Source organism: Pelecanus crispus, chromosome 5 (genome assembly GCF_030463565.1).
Source record: "Pelecanus crispus isolate bPelCri1 chromosome 5, bPelCri1.pri, whole genome shotgun sequence".
Classification (NCBI taxonomy): domain Eukaryota; kingdom Metazoa; phylum Chordata; class Aves; order Pelecaniformes; family Pelecanidae; genus Pelecanus; species Pelecanus crispus.
Genome location: NC_134647.1, coordinates 6,467,496 through 6,486,217, shown reverse-complemented (window position 1 = coordinate 6,486,217; position 18,722 = coordinate 6,467,496). Strand labels below are relative to the sequence as shown.

Here is an 18,722-nt window from a genome sequence, read left to right as displayed (position 1 = left end):
TGTCGTGATCGTCATTCCTACAAGGCTTACAGGAATGTTTAACTGCATGAATAGCCCATCTGATACCAGTGAGACTGCACACGTCCATGAATAAAAACATCACAAAACCCACATGGATTTGCACATGCAACCTTTGACAGTACTGATATACTTAAGAAAAAAAAAAAAAAAAAAAAAAAGGAGTACTTACCTTTCTACCATGTATTTGGTTCAGTGGCTTTACTGCTACTCAGAACAAATTCAATGACAGAAACCATAAGGACTGCAATTTAGGACCTTGTGACCTATGACCACAGGATATTCAGTGCAAAATGTTGCACACAGCCTTACTTCTTAATATTGTTGTAATATTATTAAATGTGTTTATGCTTCACCTTAAAATTAGTGGGTTTACCACTCTTTTTTTCTCCAGATAAATAGATAACTTTCTCTTCAAGTGGACAGATAGAAAATCAAATCAACAATAAAACAGTTAGCAAATAATTTCTACAAAATTCTGTGAATTTAGGTTCTAAAATGTATGTCATGTTGCTCTAACGTCAAATTTATTGACTTATTTAACTAAGTCATTTTTGCTTCTGCTTGCTTAATGCATTCAGTTATGAAAACCCATAAATCCTTTAAAATGTAATCACTTTATTAATGGGCCATTAAAAAGGCAGCAACAATTGATGTAACCATGTTAACTCTCTAAAAAATGAAATTACAAAAAGAAAGACACCTGAATCAAAAAAAAAAAAAAAATAGTACATATAGAGAGAGCTGGGTTTTTTTTCAGAAAGTGCCATAATTTATCATCAACTCTATTAATTCTGAAATACTAAAACTGAGGTTAAGTCATTATATGAAATGTATGCTCCAACTGTTGCTCTTTTCTGTATGTGAAAAATTAAGAGCCAAATTATCTTTTGATCTTGCAGCTGGGATTCTGGTGAGGAAGGTTCTACATTTCCAGTCAAAGTATCCTGTCACATATATCCATTACTTATTAAAATCCTGCTCTCTACATTTTTTTACCCATGAGATAAAGACTGAGAGATACAGATGGGTTTTCCTTCACCTTCAGTCTACACAGCTACTGTAATCCTAGAAGTTAATAATACTATACTTAACACACTACAGTAGATTTCAATTAGAATGGGCCAAAAATATCTTAAATTGTGAAACACAGAAGTACATCAGTGTTTTTCATGTCTTTATGCCTGTTCTTATCACTGTTATATAGTATATGAAAAACATTATGGTATACTTAAATAGAATTTCAAGATAATGTCCATAATAAAGCACTATAACATAAAAAAGAAACAGGAAAAAAGGTATTTACCAACAGGATCTTTTTGATTCTGAAACAGTATTTTGCTGTTGCTGCCATCCATGTTTGCCATGTTAATTGTGTTACCATCTGTCCAGTAGAGCTTACTGAAGAAGAAAATGAACATATTTATAATGTTGCTTTGTGTACACAGTATTTTTAATGCATCATTAGTGAAAACATTCATAAGTTTAGAAGCAGGCAAAATATACAGCTAATGTTTACGTGATTTAATCAACAGTAAGCCTTGGTAGGGAAGCAGTACTCAGTTAAGAAATTCTCAGCAAAATCTTTCAAGCACATGCATTTACTTTAAGTTAGAAAGAAAACAGAACGAGCAAACTCAAAATCTCAACAAAGAAATCTGATGAGCTTTACTGTAGTTTATTTATTCAAACTACAGGCATCTTACCCTTTTACTGGGTGAACTGCAAGACACTGGGGTTTATCGATTCCATGGATGATTGAGGTTTTCAAGGAACCGTCTAAATGTGCCACATTAATTTGTGTTTCATCAAATTCTGAGCTAATCCAATATAAATTACGTGATATCCAATCCACTGCAAGACCTCTGATACTCTGAATATCTGCAAAAAGTGAAAGCAGTTGTTCTTTTGATTTTCTTTCTGGATTATTCTCAGTCTTAGAGAAAAAAACAAAACAAAACAATTTCTTCTACAGTTCGTTAACAATATTGCGCAATATTCTATTCAGATATATTTATAAACTAGTTGCCAAGAATTAATAACAATTCTTTTTCTTCCTGGGCCTGATATGCTTGGAATAAGAACACAGAAATGACACTGAAGATTTGAGAAATCCTCCATAAATGCTTCTTTAAAAATTAGCATAAAACCTATTGTCCAAAAATAACAATCAGACAGATGTGGAATTTTTGCAGTGTATTTTTCTACTTAAGAAAGCATTTATTACTCAGTGCACTATTAAAAACTGTGGTTTCTTGTGGGTTTTTTTAAGAGATGGTGATATAGAATGAGTTAGCCTCCACTAGGAAGTTCAACAATCGTATTTAATAAATATAAACTTTACTCATGACATAAGAGGAAGGTTCGTATTTCTTTAGTTGTGAGTTACGCTTTACATATAGAACATTAAGTGACTTTCTAAAACAAAACTATGCTGAAGTTTAAAAGCCTACTTCCTTTGTTAGCACCAGGAAGGCTCAGCACAGAATATCTGAATTAAAATCACTGGTCTATAGCATAGTTCTATAGCATGTAAGTGGGTAAGTAGCTATATCACTGAAGAAGTTTTTTGGTTTTATTTCTGAAGACTTTGAAGACTCCAACTTACTCCCCTGCTTTCCTGGAAATGTCTAAACATCTGTCAGCCAATGGAAAGTAGTGAATTAATTCTTTATTTTGCTTTGCTTATGCATGCAGCTTTTGCTTTTCCTATTAAACTGTCTTTATCTCAACCTACGAGATTTCTCACTTTTACCCTTCTGATTCTCTCCCCCATCCCACTGTGGGGAGCAAGCGAGAGGCTGTGTGCGGCTTAGCTACCTTTTGGGGTTAACCCACACCACCAATATTACCTGAGGTAGCAAAACATAAGTCAGATATGATTAATTTGGTAGCTTCACAAGTGTCTTTGTATGTGATAGTCTTCCTTAGCAAGATACTGATTACAAAAAAAGTTAATATATGTGAATACCTGCCTTAAACGCTGCTCAAGACCTAGATACCAACATGCTGCTCTGCCTTGGCATAGCAATGCTTCATATTGGCCAGCATCTTTGTAGACAAGGAAACAGGCCAAGGGTGATTTAATGATTTCATAATAGTTCATAGTTTGTACACTATCTCTTTGCATACGGAATGTGGTTACTTCCACTGACAGAAAAGAAACATGGATGTGGCTGTAGCTTGCATATACACAAGGTCAAACGGTGATTGTGCAACAGGAAGTTTGCCAACTTTAGAGAATACAACAAAGGACACTGAACACATAGCCTTGACACATTTTAAACTGATACCCTGGTCTGTTTGGTTTTTTTGGTTAGAGGAACTAGTAAACAAGCATTTCATACTCTTAAAAAGATTTAAGTACGACTGACATTTTTGTGACATTGGCATAAGACTTCATCCAACAAGAATCCCACTAGTATGTGCTTACAAAGCTTCTTATGTTCTTATAAGAAGTATAAAAATATAACTGTAAGCCAATGAGATAATTTACACACAATAAGTAGGCTTTAAAAAGTTTTGATGTGCCAGCACATTGTAATTTTGCAAATTTTATATGTAATAAGTCACATTTGGCACAAAAAACCCTCCAAAAACTCCACCACAGAAGCTACCATAATAAAAAGAATATGAAAGAATGCTGATAAACAGAAACACTCACACATAGTATGTTTCATTAAGTTTCTTGACAAGTTTTGCAATTTTTCACTACATATTTTATATAGTAAACAATGTTTTTATTCTACTACCATTTAAAAAAACAGCAACTCTTTCGGGCACCTCAATTCATGTTGTAAAGAAGAGGTCTAAGAGGCACTCTAAACCTTGTTCTCATTACTGGTACTGAAAAACATCTCCAATTGTTAATAAAGTTGTCTCTGAGATAGCAGGGGAAAAATAAATATACTAAATAAATTTATTAATCAATCTACATAGTCAAGTGGGGATATTGCCATATTTGTCCAATGATTTCCCAAAATATGCTAATACAGAACAAATTTCTTCTAAAGCAGCACCACGGGCAGAGCTTTAATTAATTTTCTGAAGTCCTCAAATAAGGAGCTAAAGAAGCCTTTTTTTTTTTTTTTTAATTTGTTCTCAAAATCAAAAAAGGTCTGATCTTATAGAATTATTTCCTTTCTCATCTTCCTCTTCCAACATACATTTAACAGTTAAGGAAACAGAGTTTGCAAAATTTGCCTTCAGAGAGTCCCTGTCAGACAGTTTTCCTATATTCAAGCAGGTGGGTCTATTACAAAACAGAAGAACACCATGTGCTGCCAGGAGAGGAACTGACAGTGGTCAGAAACAAACAAAAACCCAGCACTAGCAAGGACAGCAAATGGTGTCACTTTAATACCAGAGCTACTGACATAGGGTTGAAGCAATCAGGTATAGACTTTATAACCCATTAGGTTTCTGTATTCAAAGTACAAAGCAAAAGTGTTGGAACAATGAAGTTCTTAACTGCAGAAAAAAACCTGCCAGCCATTATTCTCCATTTGCAATATTTTAAGTTTCCCTTCATTGCTGTAAGTAACCTACCAATAACAAAAAAGCTCAATAAAAAGGAAAACCTGAATTGTAGTATTTTAAATAGCTGAAGCAACAGCAACAGAAAAAACGCATACAGGATTCAAAGACACAGAACCAAAAGATGCCAATTCCTTATGGCATTCACGTACTGCAAACAGCCTGATGGCAATCAGTTTGAACATGGCACGCATTGCAAGACAACAGGTAAATGTATAATACCAGTATCACCAAGATTACAAAGCTACCATATCGTGTATTTCACCAATGGTGCCAAAGCCAAAAGATCTATATGGACTGGATAGAAAAAAAAGCTCTGATAGAGCTAGTTTCTTTGCTAGGTCAGCACAGAGAGCCAAAGGACACAGGAAATCCACATGAAATTCTTCAATGCAAAGCTACATCAGGATGTTGCTATTTTTCTGCTTTTCATCTTTGTTTTTTCTACCTTTCCCCTAAAGACGTTATTTCCATTGTTTACTACGCATTTCAATCTTGTATAAAAGCAATGTTACCATTACATTCCAATTTATTGAAATAAAAAAATAATTATGAATCAATAAAAGGAACTAGTATCCTAAACAAAATTGTGTTCTTATCGTGCTTATCTTTAGATTAATTATCCGATACCAGTGAAAGGTATACCTAACAAGAACTTGCACACTCATATTTTAGCATACTTTTAACACACATTTACCTATAATGAATTATTTTTACTTCAATGTTCTGCTATTTACCTCTTGAAATAATGGTTTCTAAGCCAGTCCCATTAATGAAGGCACGCTTGATGGTCTGTGTTTTCACATCAGTCCAGTATAAGCGTTCCTCAACAGCATCAAAATCTATGACTGTCACATCATCAATGTCGGGAACAGTGAAGGCTGTGATGAAGTTGAAGTATGGGTTTTCTATGTCCACCCCTCTTATTTCTGAACGCCTTGCATAAAGAAGAAATTTCTTCCTTTCTGTTGGAAAAAGGGAAAACATCACTCCTCATCCTCTTCACAACATTGGTAACAGAGGTCAAAGTCTTTAATTTGAGATCACTTCACAAATGTGTAAATAAAGCTAACACGAAATGATTTAACATCTCCAGAAAACCTGCAGCCTAGCGACACTTGAGAAATAAAGTATGTTACAGAGCATAAAAATCACAGGAAAATATATATTCTGGACACTAGGCATGAAGTTACTATACCACTAAATCAATACAGTCTTGTGCAAGTCTAAGGGGAAAAAAGTTAAATTATATTTAAAAAAATTATCCCACTTATCCTAATAAAAAAAAAGTACTGTTTCATTTGCATGTTATAACAGATAGTAATATTTGGTAACTCAGGGGAACAGAGTATCAATGTAACAGGGAAGTTTTGTGAACAACAAAACTCAGGAGGAATTCGACACTGTGTGTGTAAGCAGTGAAAGGCAAACAGGTGGAAGACAAAGAACACATTGGTTGTTCTAATTTAGACATCCACTAATGAAAAGGGTGATACATTAAAGGCAAAAGAGAACTCTGGTTTTTTTAATCTGAAAAGTCTAAATTATTGGAGCAAATGTCTGTGAATGAACAGTAAAGGTAACTTTTTTCCCCGCAATACCCTTGATATGACAAAATATTTTTTTTTGTATTTCCTAAAAATTATTAATCAACACTGAAAAGAGTAATGTAGTACAAGGTTTTACAGATAATGGACGTGACTAATTGACAATTTGAGGGGGTTTATAACTTAAAAGTGTTTATTGGAATTTTTTATAAAACTCCCCTGCAAGGCTGCATGTCTAATATTTACTCTTCATTTTATTTTCTTAATCCTTGAAAATGAAACTAAGACAACTTTAGAAAAACAGGTGGAGATTTAAGCTATTAATTACCTTTTTGTTATCCAGCTTACCTGACTCATCAGTTTCTGATGACACGCTTTACAGTATAAATCTTTGTGTTTTTCAGAGATAAGTTCTACTGACATATCATACACATAAGCGACAGGAAAAACGGCTGTGGTAATATATATCAAAGCTCCACACACCTCATATATTAGAACAAGTTATCAACTCCCAAAAAGTATACGTTCCTTTAAAATATATCATTAATATGCACTGTAGCGATTGTTTTTAAGATTATGTATTTTAATTTGTACAGTTAAAAATTCTAAAATCAATACAATTGTCAGGCTTTGGGAGGAAAACTTACCATAACATGTTTTCTTGTCTAAAGACAGTTTCATCAGATGTGGACAGGCACATGCAGCGCTTCTGTTGTGATTGATCAGACACATGTGAGAACATGGACCTCTGCCCTCATTAGCAGCACATGGATTGGAAGCTAAAATTGAATAATGAAATACACAGAATATAAAAATGCCTTCTGGAACAAAGGTTTGGCAAACTAGCATAAGGTACGCTGCTGAGAAAGTGGTGAAAATTCTGTTTGAAGACAAACCTGGCCTCATGGATTCACTGAGATTGTACTCTAATCACTTTTACTAGGCTAATACTCAACTCTTGTCCAAGCACTTATTTTTTATATGTTTTGTTAGTACAGTCACAAAAATTATCATTGTAACTTCATGAAGCCACTGGATAAAATTTTCCCAGGAAGATATTAATTTTACAGTCTATTTACAACATTTAAATGTAAAGAATTGTACACTCCTAACCAGGACACATGACATAAAAAAAAAAAAAAGTTAATACGATGAGCACCTGAACAACAAATTTCATTTTGTGAAGAGTCAAAGCTTAGATTATGCAATGCATTTTGGCAAATTCAGTGTTCCCTCTCAATATGATCTACCTACTAGAATATTAGTTAGAACTCTAACATGCAAAGATAATTAGAAAAACATGCCAAAGTATTTCTACTTTTCTCAAAGCAAAACCTCTCCTAAGTGTAGCTTTTTTCAAGTGGCTTCCTATAGTTTACTGATTGAACAAGATATGCTAAAATTGCTTTAAAGAGCAGAAAGCTGACCAGAGAAGAATTCTTAGTCTTAAAAAACCCTATAAACTATTCTTATTGTCTTCATTCTTTATTATACACACAGTTCCAGAGCACTCCTGAAGAGACATTCCAAGCATAATCAGAAAGTAATGCTGAATTTCCCATTTACTAAAAAACCTTAGAAAATTAACAGTGATGAAAAGGTAAGTGGAAACGACTGACTCATAATGACAAACCTATAATTAACAAAAACAATTAGTTTATAATATATTCCTCCAACGCTGTGCTCACCTGCAATATAAGAATTTAGATAACTAGAGAACTCTGATGTATGAATGTCTTCACAAAATAAATTTAGCTCAAACTCAAGCACTAGAATTTGAAGACAAACTCAAGGTTTGCTTCATTGAACCATTCCTTTTTCATCAATGAATGCTTCCTTCAATTTAACCACGAACTCCTGAATCCCTTAACTACTACGTGTCTGACCAGTACTACAGGAAGAATGAAACTTTCAAAACCTTGGATAAACGGCTTAATGAAATTCTATCCAGCATCTTTCACCATTCTATCAAAACATCACAGGCTTTTACAGTTTTCTGTAGTCAACCCATTGTCATGGTTTAGCCCCAGGCAGCAGCTCAGCACCACGCAGCCTCTCGCTCACTCCCCCTGCCCCGATGGGATGGGGGAGAGAATCGGAGGAGTAAGAGTGAGAAACACTCCTGGGGTGAGAGAAGAACAGTTTAATAATTGAAATACAGTAAAATAGTAATGATAATAATAACAATACAATAATGATAATAACAATATACAAAGCAAGTGATGCCCAATGCAATTGCTCACCACCCGCCGACCAATACCCAGCCAGTTCCCGAGCAGCGATCGCTGCTCCCCGGCCAACCCCCCCCCCAGTTTCTATACTGCCCATGATGCCGTATGGTATGGAATAGCCCTCGGGCCAGGTTGGATCAACTATTCTGGCTGTGCCCCCTCCCAGTTTCTCGTGCACCTGGCAGAGCATGGGAAGCTGAAAAAGTCCTTGACTGGCATAAGCAGTACTTAGCCACAACTAAAAACATCAGCGTGTTATCAGCATTCTTCTCCTACTAAATCCAAAACACAGCACTATGCCTGCTACTAGGAAGAAAATTAACTCTATCCCAGCTGAAACCAGGACACCCATTTACCTCTTTCAAACACTGGCAGCACAGGAAGCCACTCAGCACTCTCCCAGCCTTTGCAGTTTCTCCTGCTATTCCAAGGTTTATTAAAAAGCACCCCACATCCTCTCTGTCAGCTCTTCTAAACCTCTGACAAAAAGTCAGCTGGGCCAATAAGCTTAAAAATATTTATTCCTGGTTAATGAATTAATATCCTCTTTGACTGCTAATGGACTGTAAATACCTTATTATCCTTATGTGATGACTATATTTGATTCTGCCTTTCCCAAAAATTACAATAGAGAAATGTTTATTTAACATCATCACTTTTCTTGTATCTGTAGCAACAATGTGAAAAAATCTGGTGTGATCTTTTTTAATAAGTTCACAACTTCATGTGGAAGAGAAAAAAATGTGAGAAATGTTTATGTAACATCATCACTTTTCTTGTATCTGTAGCAACAATGTGAAAAAATATGGGGTGATCTCTTTTAATAACTTCACAACTTCATGTGGAAGATAAAAAAATGTGAAGCTGAGGAAAAGACACTAAATTTAAGAAGGTTCCAGGAGCCCTTCAGGATAAGAATGAATTATTAACGGACTATTAATATTAGTAAATGTAAGTCATCTATCTCTATGAACTATGCATCAAAAATGAAATATAATTTAGGGTTTTGACAACATTGTGAAGGAGATCATAGAATCATTTAGGTTGTAAGAGATCTCAGGAGACCATCCAGTGATTTAACCTCCTGCATTTTTTGGCATTCTTAATTCTCGCAGCAGCAGTGTTAAAATTGAGTCATACGTTTTGTACAACAACACTTCCTTTATTTGCCAATACAAAGCAGTAATTTCAGTGGAACTTCAACCTCTTTATATACATACAACCATCTGTGGCAAGGATCTACTTAGGGCCTAAGAATAATAATCCCCATCTTGTCTTTCTGTGCAAGTCATGCATTATGTTCTTTTCTAGCAAAGTTGCTCTTTGAGTATGGAATTCAAATAGAAGAACATACAGAAGAAAAAAATAAAAGGCATGCCGGTTAATGATCATGTTAAAGAAAGAGTTGTGGTTAAAGTGTGCTACGAGCATCAGCAAAGAGGAGACAGTACTGTTTGTGTACTATCTGTCCACATCATAATTCCCTTCATATATCATGGAATACAAAATTGGTGGAGAAAGAAGGCTTATAAAGCAGACATATTTGTTTCCACAAGCATGCACAATTGGAGGACTAAACTACCATAGTCTAAAAATTACTTATAGCAGTACACATGTATACATTCCTTTCATATTCATACTGCTTTCACTGAATAACAGCTAAGCCCATTCTTTACTTTCTAATAAAAACTAATTCTCTTGAAGGCAAATAGGTATGCTATTGCTTTGACTCTCAAAAATGTGGCTCTTATTTCCTTGTGCTAGTTCTAATACTTCCTTCTATTTCTATTTTGAATAACCACATAACCATTCCTTATTCACCTTCGCCATGCCATTTATGATTTCACAGACTGCCATCATACAGAAGCCTGTCTACAAGCTGTATTTCAAGAAGCATCAGCTTACCTGTCCTCAATACAAAAACCTTTCCCATACTGTTGATCAGCCTGTCAAGCTTTCTTGGTATCTTTTATATGATCTGTATACAGTATTCAAGATATGGGAGTGATATGGATTTATACAGCATCACAGTTCACTATCTGTGGTTCTTTATTCCTTTCCTAATCATTTCCACCAATCTGTTTTCCTTTTGATCATGGCAACCCACAGAACTGGCATTTTCACCAGCCGGCCAGCCTTTTGCATTATTTAATTGATTTCCACTGCTGATTGCATGTCAATGTATTTCTCTTACAGTGCTGTGCACAGATATACACATGTCATTCTTTGTCATCACATTTCTTCTTGACCACTCTCTAAAACATTATTTAAACAAAAATATTTATTTTTCTTGACCAGTAACCCTTAAAAAAAAGGCTCAGACATTCTATCACCAGTTGACAAATGAACAGGTACTCTGACAACCTCTGAATTTGCATTCACTACGGACCAACTTATCCTCCATATTAACTTCATATTGAACCTGTCCCACCTTGGCATCAGATTTTAGCTAGGCAAATTTTTAATCTTATACTTTAATGGTGCGTGACATGACTAAATTCTGCCTACACTTTCAAATATATGCACTACAGTTACATCAAAGGGATACTTTTAAATTGCTGACAATCTATTCCCACTCATATTTAAAACCAGTTATAGATCTAATCCTCTGCTCACTGTCAATACTTTCTGTAGTATTGCTTTTCGTAGGGCCAAAGATCCTTCTGCTGTACTCAGTCAAGTGAAAATCTTTATACTACCTGATTATATCTGATTACTTTAGCACTAATCTGTGGAATATGCAACTTAGGACTGATCAGAGAATGCATTACTTCTAAAACGCATATTTATTTTCTATATTCACTATTTCTACTTCAGTTTTTAATCATTCACTTGAAGAATTAGTCAGTATACCACCTAAGAAATATTTACATATTCACCATGAAACAACATAAACAAGAATATTATTAGCTCAAAGTTAGCACAATTTTTCATGATACTCTATTGTATACGGTATGATAGCTTTATGGTAATTCTGAAGCTCTTGTTAATGAATCTCTCTGTTTCCCACCCCCCCCAGTGTACAGTTTGAGATGAAAGAGTACTGCAAAAAACGAACAGAGAAAAATGCAATTAATGATGTAAGTCCAAAACTAAGAAGGGACTGCCTGGAATGACTAACTTTTAAAAAAGCATACTGACATACTAGGCAGGTAAGAAATGCAGATGTAAAAGAATAACAAATGTTGTAATGCTAGGGTATTACCATGTGGAAAGGCCAAAGCCAATAATACTTTTAGGAACAGGTGCTATGCTTTATAGAAAACTTTTAAAACATCAGAAATTTACTGTTAAAGTAACAAAAAAGCAGTAACGAAGGATTAAATTAATTCTAAGTGTGAAAAGCTACACAAGAGTTTCATGACAGAGTGACTGAGAAATAAAACGTCTGATAAAATTCAATACATATATATAGTAATATACAAGGCAAAAAACAATCTGAAGTTACATACACAAGGATGAGCGCTGAAACAGCATCCATACCTAAGATCCTTTTCTGAAGCAATTATATTTATACTTATGAAATGGCTGTCCAATACTCTTCTTATGACAAGAGCTAGGACATGCTGAACAGAATTATCAAGTATTAGGGTCAAACCAAGCAAGACGAGGTCCTCTCTCACACAGTCCATAGTTAAGCACCAGAGCCACCTGCCCAAAAAGTTGTAGACTTCAAGAGTCTTCAAGGCTATACGAGGAGAGCATGGCTGTTATCTCCCCCCTTCCACACTTTCCTGTAGGCACTGATCAGCCATTGTCAAAGTCAGGATGCTGAGTTAAGACAAAGGTAGGAAAGCCTGCTTTTATAGTTCCTAAAACAAAAATGGAACTTTCACAAGGCACAAAGGAATCCAATTTAAAGTTCAGAAAGATTGTCTGTATTTTGCATGATACATATACCAATCTAGCTGCCGGTTTTGAAATGAAAAGAATGTACACAAGAAGGTTGTGATAAAATCTCAAACTAATAAAATTTTTAAAATCCCCCCCAAATAAAATAGCCAAAACTTTGCTCATGTGCATCTTAAGCTACATTTCTCTAAAAAGTTACTTATTTTAAACAGCTGGCAATCCAGGCCTCAACAGAATATTGTAACAAAACAGTGCCATGAGGTTAAATGTTTTTCATGTTTTCATTAAAAAAGGCACAGTGGTACCAATATACTTTATATTTAGCAGTTACTATAGTGCTTGTCCTGATTTTTACTCTACAAAAATTCAATCTGCAAAAAGAAAAATAATGTCGTGGCCATGTTTTGGTGTGGTTTGTTTTTTTTTTTTTTAAATTCAAAGTAATACCCTTGAGAAATGCAAAAAACAGGGGAATGTGTGAGGAATTCGCAGCTTTCTAACTGTTTTCAAGCTGTGATCCTTCCAACGCACTATATTTACTCCTCTCATCCCTGTCCTCAGTAGTACAGCTCACAGTACATGTACAGCTTCTCGTGCCTAAAATAGAAGACCTTGTTCTTTGCAGCAAGTGGATTTTTAGAATGTAATGGTAGTTGAGAAAATATTCTTCCTAGAAAACCTGTGTTTGCTATGTTAATAGCATTCCTGACACACAGCTTTGATTCTGTGAAGATGAGTAAGTCTTGAACTCATATTCCTGAGGTGTGACATCATTCTGCATTAGATCATGAAGCTTCCACAATTCCCTCTGGTTTACTAACAGATGAACAACCTATTATCCACACAAATATCTCACTCTAACTTCACTACCTTAAATTAGCATCTGTCCTAGATTAATTGAAATAACGTTGCTTTAGGCTACAGGAATTTATTTAGCTCTGCTCTACTTTGTTTCAATCAAAATAAGTTACATGAAATATTTTAAAAGCTAATAACCTTTCACCTACATAGGTAACCCAGATGTACACCTATGGAGCTGAGACTACAAAATGTTTGTCCTTCAGTGCTATATTTATACTGACATTTTGCAGTGTAAATCTACTCTTAATTTCATCTTGGGACTCTAAACTGCATGCTATCTTGTTTCATTTATTGCAAAATTGCTACATATTCAAAAGAAAAAATTAAGAAGTAATCCCATAGTATCACCATTTTTCTCTAGCTCCAGTAAAGCTAGGTACTAGAGATCTGTAGAAAGAAATTGCTTCCATTGAAAGAGAATAATTTAGAGCAAACCCAGACGGCCGATCATAAATTGGAGTCTGGTGATTTCTACATCACAAAATAAAAGCTGCGATTACACAGCTTGATATTTGAACTTCTTAATTCTGGCAAATAACTGCTGAAAACTCTTCTACAGCTCATACATTGCCTTGAGGCCAAGGTATCTGTGACTATGGAATACTGACTAATGTTTCCCTAGGCTATAGTCTCTCTCTAAAGACGTTGCCTGGCCCCAGTCTAAACAGAAAATAATTTTCTTCTGACAGCAAGAAATGGCTAATGGGAACTCTACTGCTACTGTGAAACCACCAAATAAAGAACACAGTTCCTCAAATCCCAAAGTTCAGGAAGTGACTAATTATAAAAAATAGCAAAACCCATTACTTGATAGGGGTGTGCAGAGATGCATATTTACTCCACCCATATTTTAAGATCCTGGGCATACATACTCTTTTGTCCAGAAGTCAGACAGCTTTGTTAGAATAGCATCCTGGCCTAAAAAGCAAATTTTAGTAAGAGGCTTATTTCAAAAATTAATAAAGCCCAAGCAACTTGTCATCCACTGAAAAACAGTAATGTTCTTCTTTAAGTTCATTATTATTTTAAAATAAAACCATCAGAAAAATGTATGCTGACAGCTTATGTTACATATTGCAAGGTAGATTAGGAGTTGTTCACTGTGAGTCCTTATCACAGCTGTCATCATGCTCAGACTCACGAACTAACAGTGAGCTGTATTCATTGTTCTCCTTTTTTTGATGCATGCTATTAAGAGAGCATTCTTCAAATCTTTTGGCAACTAGTGTGCAGGGAGAATTTTACTTGCTGGTACTCATTTACATTAGAGCTATATTCATAGTCATCTACGTATAACTAATGCAGAACTGGGTTCTAAGACATTTACAAAGCCATACAAAATTGTCAGGGTTTAATGTTTTCAAATAAAGGTTGCTCAGAACCTACTAACATAAAAGTCTGAATAGCTTACTGAGCACTACAAATTCTGGATGAGAAGAAAACCAAAATATCATTTCTCAATATTAAAAAACCCAAGTATATATGATACAAATTTTCAAGCAGTTTCTATTACCATCAACTTTTTGGCAAAAGAGTTGAAATTTATCCAGAGATCATGGAACATTCTATAACTAACTGGTGGTCATCCTCCAGTGGTATTTTTTACTTTCCTATATTTACATACAAATTAAGTCACTGTACTTTGTTATATCTCACAATAAAAACACATATTCAATTATTTTTTCAGCATTGGTATTTCCCAGGGCAGATCCCAAGAGCTTCTATAGCTAGATACAGCCCAGATGTGTCCTATAACAACAGAACTTAATTTACTAATACATAATGCACCTGGTGGTATCTCAAGCATGTCGGAATGTAAAGCTGAACTCAAACTTATAAAAATAAGGGGAAAAATGTACATATACATTTGCATATCTGAAGTACATATATGTACAAATGTATATGTTTAAGTATAGTCACATATTAACAGCATTATTTATAGATATGATATCTACAACATAAGTATTATTCACACCCTAGATAATCTGTATCCTTAAGCCCATTTACACTAAATAACCTACAGAAAGTCAAATTCTGATGAAGAATTAGAGGTGGTGAAGTTACTAGGGAAGAATGAACAGCTTACAGGAGATAGGAGACAGTAAGACCACTGCAGAAGAATAGTTGCCGGAGTAAACTTAAACACATATATAATCAATAACAGGGCAGCTTACCTCATTCATTAATCATGAGTTTGTTCTGTTCTGGATGATCTATTTTGTTGTTTACAAATACCCCATGAGTTATTGATATAAAAATATAAAAGAGCCTACAGAGACTTAACTCTTCCTTCTGATGGCTGATACAACTAACAAAAGATTTGCTACATGTGTACATGAAAGCTATATTGAAGAGTTGGGCTATCTTGAGAAAGCTGGCATTTCAGCTGTGGTTGACAGGTTCTGAGCTCTGTTCTCTTTTGAACAATACTCTAATGTACCTCTTTCCCAGAATGGGTTTTGAAATTGTCAGCAATATCGTAATAATGTCTTCCTGCCCTATATATGGTTTTATAACTTTAAATGTATTTTAAACATCAATGTAGCTATAGTTGTAACAAAAAATGCCACTTTATTTACTTCTTCATTTTACATGGGATCCACTGCGAGAACTGATCTCCAAGTATCCTTCCAACACATAACTGAAGAAGTTTAATCAGGACCGTTTTCTTCTGCTCAGCATCCTTCATATTCTTTCATTACTACTTCAGGTAACCACCTCATCCACATTATTTCATACTGAATAAAGTCAAGCATCTGATTCAGAAGTCCAAAGATTCTTACGAAATGACTATCTAACAACATTTTCCAACTATTTCCATTAACATTTATAATTCCCAAGTCAGGGATACAGGGACTTTGAAGAGCTTAATGTTTGAAAAGTCAGAGAAGGAGGAACTATAAAGCCCAATTTAAATTCTCTTTTTTATGATGGTAGAAGTGGAGACAACTGTTAGTAGGAAGAAGAATATTGCCAGTTGTCAGCACTGTACTAAGTATCTTGGATTCATCTATCCTCAACTTGACAGCAGTTGGGGAAAAAAGGAAGTACGAGGGAAGGCAGGAAGACGCGTTTGGACCAGTAGCAGATAGTGCTACCAACAGGTAGGTATCAGGATGAAATCACAGCAACATGTGCCAAGTCCCTCTGTAATTAATTTGGTTTTAATTATTGCTCATGTTATTAGCAACATGCTTAGGTACAGTCTATATACTGCCATAACTGAAGCCAGAAAATTTAGAGTGGAAAATAATTTTACACCAGTTAAATAAAATCTCTGTATCTGTAATCCTTATAATCCTCAGAGAAGTAGTAAATACAATTATACTCTAGAAAAAATACTAGATGTGCAACTAATGGCCTACTCTGTGATTTCTTTCTTTGTCCTCATGAACCTTCACATGTACCATCCCTGAAGTCAACAACTTAAATTTCTTGACTAAATATTTACCATTTGAATGAGAGATTCACTATTCAGTAATAAAATCATTTTAAACTTCAGCTGAAATTATAGGAAAATCATTAGTCTTTTTACCTATGCAACAGACATTGTAAATCTGTCTCGAGGAGCTAAGTTTTAGCAGGTTCCTGCATTTTTCATTAGGAATTAAATAGAATATTTCAATAAACCAGATAGATAAAATCTGGTCAGCTTTCATTTTCAAGATTAATACAGTTTTATCTTAAGTTACAGTGGCTGAAGATTACTAAACACACAACTACTGTTGGACTATCTGTCTAACGACAAAGCCTACGCACTTACCATAATTGTACAGCAGTGTTCTGGTATAAATAGTTGTTATACTATAAAAGCTGGTATAAAAATGAAATGGAAATATATACATGTGAAGAGGTAAGCTTTATACAGATGAATATGAGAAGCTGAAGTTACAAAATAATGTACCAAGAAATAATTAAATAATTTCCTGTTATTTAATTAATGCATATACTGTGAACTTCCTTTCAGTTTTGATTGTTATCCACATCAAAAGTAAGTTTTGATGCTTCTTGAAGTTTTAAACTCCAAACTCACGCCTCCAGCAGGTTGAGTTCATTCTCCCATGAAAGACATACTGTGTTAATTTTAAGGTGAAAATTATAAATGTTATTTTAAAATAAAAGCTGTTAAGGGAACAGAATATGCTTTGGAAAAGCATCAGTTTATGGACAACACCCAGTTGAGGCTATTTAGGTAGAAAAGTAGCGGTCTGCAGTGGTGAAATCTAAATTATGCAGTCCTAAGGGTGAACAAGAAGACTAAGCAGCAAATAGAGACAGACAAGTGAAAGAGTAAATTAAGGCAAATTCTAGCACAAAGCGAATATTTACAACTAACAATTGTATACACAGTTTATTCCACAGGAAAGTTAATCTTCCTCTGGAGAGAAGCAAGAGAAAGACAGCTAATGTTACGTTTACTTTTGTCAGGCTAGTTACTCCAGTTAACAAAATAAGTTGGAAGCCTTTTAAATGAACATGGTCCTGCACTATACTTGTAACAGATCAAGAACAAGAGTCCAAATGGGCAATATTCACAGACACTGATACCATGAAGCTTCTGGTTCGAATAAAGATTCTATTACCACCCAAGGAACGCTAGTGCCGAATACAACATTTAAGAATTGTCAGTTCAAGGCAAACTTATATACAGATGCTGGTATATAAAAATAATATTTTTTTCCCCCCATAGGAATAAAAATTAATTATTCTATAGTCACCTTGTGGTTGACGACTTGGATGATATATCTGAAGATCAAATGGCTGAGCACTTGTTTTTTGTATTACACTGACATTTTGGCCAGTCCATTTATTGGCTTTTGCAAGTGTATTGGTCCGCCAATCTGTCCAATATACTTCACTCCCATACAAAGAAACAGCAAAAGGGTGAGAAAGATATTCATGACCCCGTATAATCTCTATCATGCCGGTTCCATCATATAATGCAGAATAAATGGCATCCGATCTACAAGATAACCCCAAATTTAAGATTACATAAAAATAAAATAAAAATCACACAACCATTATGACATTGGTGCAAAATGTATAAAAACCTTACTCTTACATACTGGTAAGACCAAAGAATGTTTACAGTGCAATCATTAACTTCAGAGACGATTTAGTCTACTTTATTAATTTAACTAGGGATATGAAATACTGGTTTGCTTTTATACTGGCTTTAATTTCAAATTTACCTCCACGCTGTGAAAATACAGCAAGAAAAGCCTTTTCCATTCAGATGAACTTATGGAAAAAATAGTGAAATAGCTTGGGTCTTCCATGCGTAAGTGTCAGGGAGGACAAATGGGCGACTGCTGCCTAAGGCACAGGGAGCCAGGAGCCATGGATGATACCACAGCTGCAGGGCAGAGGCTTCACCGTCCAGGGCCACATCCCTCTGCCCCCGAGCAAGGGGAGCAGGGCAGGCCCCAGGGGTGCCAGAATAGGTTCAACCAAGAGTCCAAATCACCAGAAAAGTTTGTGATGATGAGACAGGGTCCGACCAGGAAGCCACTTTGTGGGTTGGGGTCTGGACCCGCCGGGCCCATTGCCAGGCAGTGCGGTGGCTGAGCTGGAGACTGGTGCTCCAGAGGCATCACTCGGGCAGGGGCCGAGCCCCCGGGCTGTGCTGACACGGGCTCCGTGACCACGGGCAGCCTGTGCGGAGGCAGGTCCCCGA

The 18,722-nt window shown here is 35.3% G+C and overlaps 1 protein-coding gene across 1 annotated transcript in view; it reads right to left on the bottom strand.

The window, feature by feature from the left end:
* LRP1B (LDL receptor related protein 1B) overlaps positions 1–18,722 on the bottom strand; it is a 584,315-nt gene that overhangs the window by 218,934 nt on the left and 346,659 nt on the right. Inside the window, exons 26-30 of the mRNA XM_075711708.1 lie at positions 17,764–18,008; positions 6,749–6,880; positions 5,292–5,519; positions 1,725–1,899; positions 1,325–1,419 (exon numbers count right to left, since the gene is read on the bottom strand). Of these exons, the coding sequence (XP_075567823.1) occupies positions 1,325–1,419; positions 1,725–1,899; positions 5,292–5,519; positions 6,749–6,880; positions 17,764–18,008 (875 nt within the window). The remainder of the gene's footprint in view (positions 1–1,324; positions 1,420–1,724; positions 1,900–5,291; positions 5,520–6,748; positions 6,881–17,763; positions 18,009–18,722) is intronic.